Source organism: Theropithecus gelada, chromosome X (assembly GCF_003255815.1).
Source record: "Theropithecus gelada isolate Dixy chromosome X, Tgel_1.0, whole genome shotgun sequence".
NCBI classification, from domain to species: Eukaryota; Metazoa; Chordata; class Mammalia; order Primates; family Cercopithecidae; genus Theropithecus; species Theropithecus gelada.
This window is the reverse complement of record NC_037689.1, coordinates 32,049,796-32,063,726: the sequence shown is the minus strand read 5'-3', so window position 1 is coordinate 32,063,726 and position 13,931 is coordinate 32,049,796. Positions and strand designations below refer to the sequence as shown.

Genomic DNA, 13,931 nt, shown 5'->3' with positions numbered 1-13,931 from the left:
TACAGAGTCTCCATGGCAACTGCATCCTCCCAGGTTCTAATTCCTGAAATCAACCTCAATGACACATTTGACACCTTTGCCTTAGATTTTTCCCGAGAGAAGAAATTGCTAGAATGTCTGGATTACCTTACAGGTATTGTCTTTTATGTTCTCTTTAATATTGTTCACATAAACACTTTGCCACCAGATCAGTTATTCCCCAATAACCAGAGGAATGGGCTTTTGACCTAGGAATGGCACTAATATTTCCATAAACAATTTCTGTGTACTTCCCTTTGTTTTTAACCAAAACAACACAGCCCATGACTAAACTGGGGACAGGAGAAAAAGGAGAATCTCAATCATTAAAAGCATACTTACCACTGTTTCCCTCACTCTCAAGGTGTGGGTACTAAAAATAATCTCTCTCTTTGGTATTTTTCATATCATGGTAGTAAGGCAACTCACAATACATTAGCAGAGAAAAAATTGGCAGCTAACAGATTGGTTGTCTGCACTGCTTCATCTCCTTGTATTTGTGATCTTGTTTTAATTTGCACAACATCAAGTTGAGGTAAAGCATTATAATCCCCATTTTGCAAATGACAGAGATCAGCCATCTTGCTGGAAATCAGATAACTAGGGAGTGACAGAATTAGAATTTGGGGGGGACCTGTACAAACTCCAAAAACTTCTGCTCTTTCTAGTAAAAGACTGAATTTCATCTTGGCAAAGTCACCATGGCAAAGGTCTCAAATTCACATTGGAATTCCTAGTGCTGTGTTTCAGTGTGCTTCCTGGTTGGTGTTTTGTTTTGTTTTGTTTCTCCCTTGGTTGAGCTTAAAAAACAAAAACAACAACAAAACAACAAAAACCTCAGGCCACTCCTATTCCTAACCATGCTTCTAAATTTTTCTTTGCTGTCAACTTCTAAAGCAGGAACTGAGAACATACACTGATAGAATTTGGACTGTTTAGACAACCTTATTTGTGTTAGCCAAAGCCACCAGTGCCTGTGACTTCAGGAAAGCACAATGTACACGGTGAAGCCAGATGTGCACTGCACTTAAGACCTACAGCCTTCAACAGACTACATCCCTAACTTAGCGTGACATGAGCTTCTCAATTCCAATTCTGTGTGTACATGTTTGTGGGAAAGCAATTGAACAAGGTGGAGCAGGAGAGAGGGAATATTGTGTGATGTTTGTTTTTACAGTCTGTGGATAGAAGGTCAGGAGTTCTATATTCAGGGAGCATTATACCCAGAAGATGAGCATTTTTTCTTTGGTAGGACCCAATGTGCTGTTTTTAGCCTTTCTGCACTGTCAAGCAAGGCAGGCATTCCACAAACTTCTTATCTTATGTAACTCTCCTATTAAGGAAGAAAGAAATTGACTAAAAAAGCATTTACCGTATGGAACTAAACTTGGTTTCAAATACTTGTGTACATAATGCCCTCCTATGTAAGCTTTTAACTCTGAGATTTATTTAAACTGACACTATCCAATAAAACTTTCTATGATGATAGATATGTTCTATATCTGTACTATCCAGTGTTAGCTGAATCCCACATGGGGCTATTGAAAACTCGAAGTGTGTCTAGTGAATTTTTACTTTTATTTAACTTTAACTAAATTTAATTGAAATCTAAAACACCACATGTAGCTCATGGCTATTGTATTGAACAGTGCAGATCTAGACTTTCTCCGGCTAAGCTGTTTTTTACAATGGCATCCTGTTAAAAATCTCCTTTTTCTTATATCATTTGGGAATGAGTCAAGTTGCAACAAAAAATCCAACTAGCAGTGAATAAAACCATCAAGGAGTGTTTGTATTATAGACACAAGAGAAGCCTGTGTTCCAGGGCTGAGCAGTGGTTCAGTGATGACCTCAGACCCCAGGCTCTTTCTTTTTTCCTCCTCTGCCACCTTCATTGTGTTGCCTTTCTGACACATGATCACAACATGACTACTCCACCTCCAAGTGTTGTGCTCAAGCCCTAGGCAAAAAGAAAGGGGTGGAGGGGAAATGATGGACAAAATGCTCTGCCAGTGAAGTCTGTTTATCAGAAAAACGAAAAACTTGATCAGAAGACCCACCTAGCAAACTTCCACTTATGTCTGGTGGGCCATATCTGTGTTACAAGGTCATGTCCAAGGGCAGAAAAGACTGGAAAATTAAGTATTTGCCTAGGCACATGGCCATTCTGCCCAGAATCAGTCTTATTGACAAGAATGTGCCCTTGCCATTTCCCAATAATTATTTCATAGTATTTCAACAACATATGCCCATTTTAATCTCTATAGGAATGCGAAAGTATTGATTAAAGGGGAAATTGTGAAAGTAGTTTGGACTGAATTGTAACATACACCATATTTCATCCCGATGGCTGTTTATTTCAAACTAAAGGCCATATGGGGTACCTGCTATTATGTCTTCTGAGCTGTCAACCCCAAGTACAAATTCAGTCCATTTCTAGACATAACATCGATCCTGACCATAACATATGATGCTTGGCTGATACTGCCAAGTCCAAATAGTTTATGCCATTTGTAAGCAGGAAATGAAGTGTTTGTGGAGTATTAGCCCACCATTCCTTGGGTGGTGTTTGTGACAGAGACAAGAAAATAACACTTCTGGTACCAATTCCATGAGTATTGAAATTGGCAGCATGCTGCTGTTCTCATTTACACTAAATTGAGTATTGACTTCTCAGGACAAACTCATTGGGTTTACAGTCAAAATAAGGTTAGCCTGTCTCATTGTAAAAACAAGATTTTTTTTTTCCTATGACATGCCTCTAAGTGGTATGTCAAGTTAATAACCCATAGAGGTGACATTTCCTTCCTGATTATGGCTACTACCATGTGTCTCACAGGTACTTGCCTATTTTGAACATACGTTTTCTTTCTATTTAATCATATATTGCAATACAGAAAGAACAAAATTTTTCTACAATGGAGAAATAATTCAATGAACTGTCTAAATTGTGGGAGAGTAAGTATTTCTTTACTGATCCATGCAGGAGTGATCCCACACCAACAGGGACCACACAGACAATAATAAGCACATTTTACGATGCAGCTGGACCTCCTCTGTGGAATGCATATCCTGACTGGTGTCACTGATTCATGCGCATCCAAGTCGTACCACATGACACCGAATCTCACATGTGAATACTTCAGGAGACAGATGTACAAATACATATTCAGTAAAGAATGCTTTAAAGGTTATGTAGAGCCCTTCTATCTTAATGCACAATTTAATGCCATGCCTGTCACGTTGGAGGTGCTCAACAGTGTTTCTGGAATTCAGAAGCAATAGATAAAGCTAAGCTAATTGACTTAATACCATAGACTTGCTTCTATGATATTTGTCCTAGAGGTATATTCAAAAAGCAAAGTGAAGACTACTAACACAGAGTTTAAATTTACAGTTTTTATAAACTTTTCTTCCTCTTTGGGTTTGCTTAGGACTCATCAATTCTAATCATAATTTAGAACAGGAAAGAACTCTAAACTAGTATAAGCAAAGGTTGCTCCTAATTTGTAGAATGCAGGTATATTTCTCCTTTTGAAGCTAGATTCTAATGGATAGCAGAGTGGAAGTAAAGGCCCTGGATCAATTCTCTAAACCAGTGGTCAGCAAATTTTGACTGCAAACCACCAGATGGTAGATATTTTAGGCTTTGCGGGCCATATGGCCACAACTACTCAACTTTGCTGTTGCTCCAAAGCAGCCATAGACAATACATAAATGAATGAATCTGGCTGTGTTCCAATAAAACTTTATTTACAAAAATAGGCAGTGGGCCAGACTTGGCTCACAGTCACAGTTTGCCAACCCCTCCCTCTTAAATATTATTTACAATGCAAAGCACTCATTTTCTCATATTTTCCTTGCTCACATACTCTTCTCATAAAACCAGTTACTGAAATCAATTCAGTAGAAGTCATTTTAAACTCATTATTTTGGTAGGACTTAGACTTCTCTACTCCGGAATGTGTTAAAGAAATAAAACAGCAGCCTTCTACAATGATAAATTAACCAAATGCCAAAAAAAAAGTTTTTTCCTTGGGGAAGGAAAATGTACCCTTTAGATATGATTAACTATTAATCATGGTCTTCTTAATTTGAAATATCACATGAGTTGAGAAATCAGAAGAAAATAGGGCTGGACTAATAAGTTCTTTTTTTATATATAAGTCATCAAAACATCTATTGAAAGAAAAATTCAAACAATTATGTGGCTGATTTTTTGTAGGATAACAAAGATAAGTATTTTTTCAGTTGGATGCCTAAATATATAAGTATCTGGCACCATGTATTAATAGATCAGGGGTTGGTGAATTTTAGGTTACAGCCCAAATCTGACCCTCCACCTATATTTGTAAATAAAGTTTTATTGGAACCTGGCCATGCCCACATGTATAAGTTGTAACTGTTTTCATGCCACAATGGCAGAGTTGACTAGTTGCAACAGAGACTGTATGGCCCACAAAGCTGGAAACATTTACCATCAAGGCCTTTACTGAAAAAGTTAGCCAACCTCCCAAAGTGAATGCAACTATGAAACTTTATCTTGTTTACTTTTTATTTGACATGTTTTCCTTCATGCACAAGAAAGTATTGTTTAACCTCCCAAACATATTCTCATGATCTCATGGTAAACACAGAAAGTCCATACTGGCTGACTGTAGTCACACTCCTTATTAAAAACAAAAGCAATAACCAGCCAATCAAATATGCTTTAGATTGGGGTCATCATCTCTAGAATAGTAGTCCTGATGGACCTATTGAGGAAGACCTGCTTAACTGTCAAACATCTCCTCCGAAATGGTATCCCAGTGGTGTGTGCTTTCCCACTGATAAGCATTCTTGACCCCCACAGCTCCCAACCCTCCCACAATTAGAGAAGAGCTCTGCACAGCTTCATATGACACCATCACTGTGCATTGGACCTCCGATGATGAATTCAGTGTGGTCTCCTACGAACTCCAGTACACCATATTCACCGGACAAGCCAACGTCGTTAGTGAGTATCTCATGGCCTATTTATTTCTCTCTTTGGTGGCTTTCTTCAGATTTACTGCATTCCTGAATTTAAACGTCAAAGGAAGACAAGGAAGGAAAGAACACACAATATTTATTGACTTGTCTTTCTTGAACAAGAAAGTGATAGCACTCACTTGTACTACACTAGTAAAAACAGCTGGCTAAATATTGATGAAAATTAATGACCTCTAGCAAACCACGTGGATGATTCTCACAAATATATTGTTAAGGGAAAGAAACCAGAAACAAATATATATATATATATGCGTAGTATTAATCCACATATAGGTTCATAACTTAAAGATCAAAATAAACTATTTTGCTTAAAGAAACATTCATAGGTGTTAAAGCTATAAACCATGGGCAACCTAGTGAAACCCCATCTCTACAAAAAATACAAAAAAATACAGAACTTAGCAGGGTGTGGTGACACACACCTGTAGTCCCAACTACCCAGGAGGCTGAGGCAGGAGGATGACTTGAGCCCAAGAAGCAGAGGTTGCAGTGGGCAGAGATCACACCACTGCACTCCAGACAGGGCAACAGAGTGAAAATGCTGTCTCAAAAAAATAAAAATAAAAAGTCAGGATGACGGCTACCTCCAGGATTAAAGGGAAAATGGCACCACTGGAATGAAATATATGGGGGTTCTTGGAGTTAATGGCAATTTCTAGGTGAAAGTTACATGCTTTAGTCATTATATCATACATTTGGTTTTATGTACTTTCCTGAGTGTTACTTCACATATTTTAAAAGAAAAGATTTAATAAAATAAATAGCCAAAGAATGTTAAATACCTGGTCCCATTCAGAGGAGACCTGGGCCCATCACTTAAAATGTTAGTAACTGGCTCCACCTGGGAAGAATTTCCAACCTTACCTGAAACATTAGAGGTGCCCCCTCTCACTGAGGCCTATTTGATATCTGGCATCAGAGATAACTTGGTAATTTCAAATAGCAGTAGTAGCTGGCCACAGAGATGGTAATAGAGGAAGCAGTCCTCCAACCCACAGAGTTATTTAAATTGAACTGAGCAAATGGCAATGAACCAGAAGACATGGCTTTTCACGGGAGTAAGTTTGAAACTTCTTTAACAAAGAAACATACAATATGTCAAAGTAGAACAGAATAGAATAGCGATCATGTTTCAACAAAGAGATGTTTTGAATAAGTTCGTATCAATTTAATGTGCTTTTATTATATAAACCTTTTCTCTCTTAACTACAAACTGTTCTTTCCTAGCACAAGTAATTCTGAGTCATACGATGCTTAACATAGAAATTTGATTTAGGATTAATTAAAAGAGTGATGCAAAAATACACCAAGTTCTATGGGACTAAAGTATAAATGACCCATACCAACAAATGGCTCCCCCTACCTTCCTTATATCCACTCTCCCCAACTTCTCCAACTTCCTCTCCTCAACTCCCTCACCTTCTACCCTATAATTGGCCTGCCTTTAAAGCTTTTATTAAAATCTTGCCATTTACCAAGAATGTGTAATTTTTTAATGAAAGTGGAGAAAGTCATGAAATGTCAAGAACAGCTCTGGCAAACTGCTTAAGTAGGTAGGGAATATAGAAAGGTCAGAAATGGTGAGTGGGACAAAAATGTCTTGGGGGAAGTTGTGGTTAAACTAAGTCTTGAAAAAAGCAGGTGCATTTTAGCAAGTTAAGGCTGTACCAGACAGCTATGTCATCATAAGCAAACCTATCAAGATGTAACATAGCAGGGTATATTGGGAGATCTTGCCTAATTAAGCCTGGCTGGTAAGTGAGGAAAGGGAGACAGTGAGAAATGAAGACAGAGAAATAGAACCAGGGCTCAAACCCATATTGGCCTAGCTCCAAAAAGCACATGTTCTTAATCCTTAATCCTCAGTCACTTAATCCTAATTCACAGGCAAGAGCTAGATTGCAGAGGGCTACCCAGGCCATACCATGTTTGGATTTTACCCTGTGGGCTTGAGAGTCATGCAGGAGAGTAGTGTGATCAGAGATATAATTAGAAGGTGACTCAGGAGCACTGTGGCGAGTGGAGAGGAACAGGGCAGGACTAGAAGCAGAGACATCAGCTGGGAAGTTTCATAGTAATTCACCAAGGCAGAAATAGCCAGGACCTGCAAATGGCACCAGCATCAGAGATGGAAAGGAAAAGATAATTCCAGGAAGGCTTCTCTGCATCTGGCCCATTTCCCTGGGAAAAAATCATCACTGTCCTCAGATATTTGAAGTGCTTTTTGGGGCAAGTCGGAGAAGCACTGTATAGCAATGGTTTAGTAACATTTTGCTCTCCTTCTACGATTTTGAATTCTTCTGGTATCATTCCTCATTCCTGACTTTATATGCCCTACTGCAAATCATAAAGAAATACTAATTCTCTAAAATATTTTTCTATATGTGCATAGCATACATAATTCTTTACCTTGTTTTTTTCAATAAATATTATGTCTGAGATATCATTCCATTTCAGCACAAATAAAGAACTGCTTCATTCCTTTTTGAGGCAGTATCATATCCTATTGTAAAGATATACTCTAATTCATTTATCCCATCTTCTATAGATGTGTATTTAGCTTGTTTCCAATCTTTGGCCCTTACAAACAATGCCCCAGTATCTCCAAAGATGTTCAAGATATCCTTGCCTATCTTTCCTTCCACACATGGGGAATTATATCTGTAGTATAATCTCTTGAGGTGCAATTTCTAGGAAAAGATTATTTGCATTTTAATTTTACTTAACATTGCCACATTGCACTTCAGAGAGATGACATGATTTTTAAATGCATTTTTCCAGCTGTACGAGCTTATATTTCACTGGTCTTGGCTGCATATACCATAAACTTAACATGGAATTAAAGTCTAGTAAAATTTTAAACCTTGATTGTGCTTCACCATAAACCCGAAACACAAGTTAATCTATGATCACTAATATCATACCAAATAGTCACTCCTTCATATAAGCAGTGATTCTCAACAGGGACATTTTTGCCCCCTAAGGGACATTTGACAATGTCTCTAGAGACTTTGGGTTCTCAAAATCTGGGAGGAGAGAGTGCTATTGGCATCTAGTGGGTAGAAGTGAGGGATGATGGGAAATCTCCCACAATGCACAAGAAATCCCCCAACAACAAAGAACTATCTGGCCCAAAATGTCAGTAATGTCGAAGTTGAGAAACCCTAATTTAAAGCAAGGTAAATGTATAATATCTACATGATTACATGCCAAATACTGAGACCATAACACACTGATCCACACACACACTACTATACTATGTAGCATGGAAGGAAAAACACAACAAAAAGGGGGGAATATAATTAATGTATTTTGTCTTCACTTAAGGAATTGTTTTCTCAATATTTTGTGATTAATATCACTAGCATATTTGGGATAAACTGAACCGGGGATTGTATCAAACTTGAAGAAGATGAAATTCAAAAGATGATCAGAAATTCCAAGATAAGAGAAAAGAAGCACGTGAAGGTCTGAGAAGAGCAGGTAGAAAATGGAGAGATGATTCATTGCAAAACACCGAGGGAAGGTTCTCTGAAAATACATAGAGGACTGATAGAACAGATGTCTGTTGATGAGTGAATAGTCTAACCAGAAAAAGAAAACATTTAGAGTCATTTTACACCAAAAGAGTGGTTCTTGGCCCATGTGAGAAATGCTGTATTTCTCTTAAATCATTTTTGTCTGATTCAGGAAAAGTGCTAACAGTTTTCTATTGCTGCGAAACAAATTTCCAAAAACTTAGCAGTTTAAAACAATACCTACTTATTATTTCAGTTTCCATGGGTTAGGATTCTGGGCATAGTTGAGCTGGGTCTTCTTCTTAGGTTGTCACAGTCTGAAATTAAGGTGTTGGCTAGGCTGCATTCATCTGGAGACTCAACTTAGGAAGACTCTACTTCTTAGCTCTCTCCATTTGTTGACAAATCTGTTTCATTGTGGTTGTGGAATTCATGGCAGCTTGCTTCATCAAGGCCAGCAAGGGAGAGAGTGTGCTACTTCAAACCTCCCACCTCCAAACCTGCCTTTAAAGGGCTCACTTGATTAGGTCAGACCCACCCAGAATAATCTGCCATTTGATTAACTCCAAATCAAATGATTAGGGACCTTAATTATATCTGTAAACTCCCTTTGCCTTCACCTTTGTCATATAATATAATCACAGGAGTAATAAAAGTGATAGACCTTTGTCCTTTGCCATATTCTGTTGGTTAGAAGCAGGTGACAGGTCCTGTTTACACTAGGGAGAGAATATTACACAGTTATGAATACCAGGGAGTTGGAATCCTGGGGACCATCCTGGGGCATGTCTTCCTCAGATAGTTATGTCTCTCCTGAAATTTCTTTTTTTTTTCTTTTATTCTTATATGTATATTTATCTCAGGCAGTCTTGCTCTGCTGCCCGGGCTGGAGTGCAGTGTCATGATCTCGGCTCACTGCAACCTCCACCCCCAGAGTTCAAATGATTCTCGTGCCTCAGCTTCCCAAGTAGCTGGGATTACAGGTATGTGCTACCACGCCTGGCTAATTTTTGTATTTTTAGTAGAGATGGGATTTCGCCACGTTGGCCAGGCTGGTCTCAACTCCTGGCCTCAAGTGATCCACCCACCTTGGCCTCCCAAAGTGTTGGGATTATAGGCATGAGCCACTGCACCCAGCCCTCTCCTGAAATTTCTTAAATCAAATCGTCATGGGCATTTTGGGAGTACATGTAGCCTTGGCCTTGACTGACGGGCTCTGTATCCGTTGGCTTTTGCTGAATAGCCAACAACCACAGGGCCTAAGTAGAATTTAACAACAACTTATTGCTTATTCATCTGGAGTCAACTGAGTGTCAACTAGGAAGCCCTGCTGATCTTGGCTCCCTCACATGGCAGGCTGGTAACTGTGGCAACCCGACTGCTGCACATCTCTCTCATCCTCCTGCAATCCAGCTCAAGTCTGTTCTCCCCCTGATTGCAGAGATGAAGGAGTAAGGGCAGGCTCAATTACACACATTCTTTTTAAGCCCCTGTCTGTGTCACATTAGCTAACATGCTGTTTGTCAAAGAAGTCCCCTGGGTGAGCCCAGAGTGAGGATACAAAGACCTGCAAAATTACAAGGAAGGAGCAAGGAATTGGGGCCAAAAGGCCCTAATTCAATACCAGAGCTTCACCTCATCCCCAAAATGAAAGGAAGATATTTATTGCTTGAAACTGAGGGATTTCTCACTTGGCTAAACTGTGACCAACTTGATTTCTGTGCTATTTGCATCGAAAATAATACCAAACATGATGCATTAATAGAATAGATGATGCAAAAAGGTCATGCATAAAACAATTCAACAAGAACAAAACTACTGAGTATAATGAACTCAGAACTTTATGTTGGGTGATTCCAGAGATGTTTTATTCCCAGAAACCAGTTGCCATAAAAAGAGAAATGCAAATGGCTTAGTGAAGATTATCAACCTTTAATGCATAGATGCCAGAAAGGCCCATTCTCCCAGGATGGAAGAAAAACAGTGAAACTGCTGGTGCTGACCAAACTTGGATACTCTCATTGGGTTGTTTGTATCAGGATGTGTTCCTCCCTTTATGCCCGTTAAACCAGAATAGTGAAGTCCTAATGCCTACAGGATCAATTTGCGACAAAGAAAGAATTCATTCAGATAAAAAGCTAACTGAGATGCAAACATTTTCAAATTATTTTCTTCTTAAATATTTTTCACATTTGTAGTGACCAAGGGAGACCTGGATTTGAATCTTGACTTTGGACCTCACTAGCTCTGCAGTCTTGAGCGAATTATTTAATGTCCTCCTAATCTGTTTCCTCATCTGTAAGAATGGATAGTGTTTTAGCTTCACATGGTTGAGATAATAAAAGTAAAGACCTTAGTCTTGTGTTTGCCACAGTGGTAACACGTAGATATTCAAAGTTATTATTCCTACAAAAATACAAACTGTACTCGCCCATAATTGCATTTTAAAAGAAAGACCAATTTTGCAATTTTCCAGGAGTATCTGCATGATAGCATTTTACACAATCATTATGTGAAAGGCTTTCCTTGAATGTTGTTAAATAATCTGTCCTATTATTTGGAGAAATATCCTTTGCAGATGTTGTATTGCATGACAAGATCTAATGCTAAAACTCTACTGAAAATGAGAAGATACAATGCTCAAGACCTGGCTGTAGCTCCTTATGTCACTAGAAAATCTTTTACTGTCTCTAGGTCATGGTTCCTTCACTCATCCTAATAAATTGTAGTTAATTGCCTTCAACTGGCGTTAGTGAAAGAGACTTAGATAATATCTATGGAGCTTTTTCAATCTTATGAAAAGGCCCTCACTAATGAAATACATACATTCAAATGCAAAAGTAATGACATTAATTTTTATTTTTTATTTTTATTAATAGAGTTATGACTATAGATGTTAATGAACTCCTTATCAATAACTAGATATTTATTTAATTTTACAACGTTTTCCACGTTTTTTCTAAAACTACTTTTGATGCGTCATTTTAAATCTTAAATTGGGTCCTTTCCCCAGCAGCCTATTCTTATTCTTAGCAGAAATCAAAAGCTGCATTTTTTTCAAGCCTTAATGGCTAAGTAGTTATCTGCTTTTAATTTATTGTAGTCACTTAGAAAACATTCATGAAAGTTATTAAACATATACTATTTTTACAGAGAAGAAGGAAAGGAATGTTCACTTTTGTCCAGTCTGTTGGAAGAGACAAAGGATGTTAGAAACCAGTGTGCAGCCTCTCCTAAGACTGTCCACATTTTGTGACATTTTTACACATAATTTTTTGTGGCAAGATGACAGTTGCCATACAAGGCTCTGAAATCCCAGATGTAATTAAGATTTTATAATGAGCCACATTATGTAGGGAAATGCTTCTAATCCATTATGAATGAAAAAAAAAGTATAAAATCAAAAAACTCAATTAGGTTTCATTGTGGACAAATTATTTTCCAAGCTCCATTGTTATTTTAAACTGAGTCGGAGGAGGTGAATGTTGGAACACCCTCAAAGATGATTGAAAATGAGTTTGGAGAAAAGTGAAGTTTCAATCAGGATGGTTGTGTGGGTGTTTCATAAAGAGATGAATAAAACCTGGTCAAAAGTCCTAACACAGTAGGGTGTCAAGGCAGAGAAGTCTTGCTTAAGCAAACTCAGTGTCATATGCAAGAAGTTAGGTGGTGCTGGCGTAAGACCAACACTAGTAATGCTGCACTCCAAGTCACCCCACTTACTCCAGCCCCCAAAAGAAAATTGTCAGTGTTGCTTTCCTGGCATTTTTAATCAACTTCTCAATTATTATCTTGGCAATAATAATAACATAAAGGTAAACCTAAACAGTAATAGTTGTTAGTATTCATGAAAGTAGATTGTCCCAGTATAAAGCTAACCAATGAAATTTTACTACTTCATAAACATTTTGTTCTTTTAATTTTCGAGGAAAAAAATAGGGACCTCTTCAAAATAATCAGGATAGTCAGAGTCCCTTTTTGTCTGGAAAAGGTTTCTGAAACATAAAATCTTTGTTGAGCTAAGACTTTGGACTTTAGGCCAAGTTACAGTTTGCAGCAATTTCAGACATCTGCTTTATGATGTTGCTGAAAGCGTTCCCCCACCACATTAAACCCAGCTTTTGGGTTGTACAGTGATGTAAAGTTTATTGAAACATTTTTACACTTGCTTTCTTTGACCACAATAGTCATTTTATTGTAACATATTCAATTAAACAGGAACAGTGTAAAAGCAGTGAAATTGATAGGATTCTCATTTGAATCTACTGGATGCCTTAATTTTTCTCATTTGTGGCTGACTGCCGTTGACAAAGATCTAGGAATATGAGTAGACTATCCTACATAATAGAAAAGCTACTTTTTTGTTTTATTACTATTGTAATAATATTAAGTACCTAAAGAGAGTTATAGGCCTCTTGGGGCCCAGAACTCAGAGTTCAAAATGACCCTTCTTTGATTGGATCAAAATCTAATATTTGGCTGTGGCATTATCCAGAAGTATGGAGTTTATTATAGCTATGTTCAAGGAAAAGGTAAGGTGAAGGAAGATCAGAAGGGATATATAGTAAGGAAATTCCCATGTTACTAAACTATTTGTGGATGTTTTCCTGCATCTTATACAAATGAGAATTGGTAGGAAAACAGAGGGCTAAGAGTTAGAGAAAATAAATTTGGGGAGGAGGGATGGATTGTGCCTCTTTTTGCTCTGCTGAATCTCCAAATATAAACACACACACACTCAAACCCTTCTATGAGTCCTAAATTACATTCTTGCTTCAAGCTGGCTTTTTCAAATCTGGCAGTCCACTGGCGAAAATGTTTGCAGGTAGAAAAAAAAAAAAAGAGGCAACAGAAAATTCACAAGACCAAATATATATGAGTGTGTGTGTGTGTGTGTGTGTATGTGTGTGTATCTTTAGACATCTATCTATATCTATATCTATATCTATATCTATATAATTCACTGATGTGTACTTGAAAATACTATGCACCCAAGATGGAAATCATATAAGGTTAATTTTCACAATTGACAAAATACTTTTAACTTTTTTTCAACTGTGACAATACCATGAATACTTTTTAACTCAAAAGATGGAGAAAGTATTCAGTAAGATTCAAAGACAGGCTTCAGGAGCCTGTGACTACCTTGAAACGCTATGCAAATATTTGTGGTTTGGTATGTATATGCATTTGTGAATTTCTTTCTACAGAAAGGTTTTATTAGATTCTCAACGAGGTGAGACCAAAAAAAAGATTAAGGGACTGCTTTTTGAGAGTCTGGTAAAGTATAAGTTGCCTCAAGATCAAAGGAACTAACCCTTTGACTTGCAAATCAACTGAAAGAAGAGTTGGGTGGTGGCTTTG

General features: G+C 37.7%; 1 protein-coding gene across 4 annotated transcripts in view; it reads left to right on the top strand.

The window, feature by feature from the left end:
• MID1 (midline 1) overlaps nucleotides 1-13,931 on the top strand; it is a 233,682-nt gene that overhangs the window by 199,663 nt on the left and 20,088 nt on the right. For all 4 annotated transcript variants that reach the window (XM_025372435.1, XM_025372437.1, XM_025372434.1 and 1 more), the window contains 2 exons: nucleotides 6-133; nucleotides 4,871-5,014. In XM_025372435.1, the coding sequence (XP_025228220.1) occupies nucleotides 6-133; nucleotides 4,871-5,014 (272 nt within the window). The remainder of the gene's footprint in view (nucleotides 1-5; nucleotides 134-4,870; nucleotides 5,015-13,931) is intronic.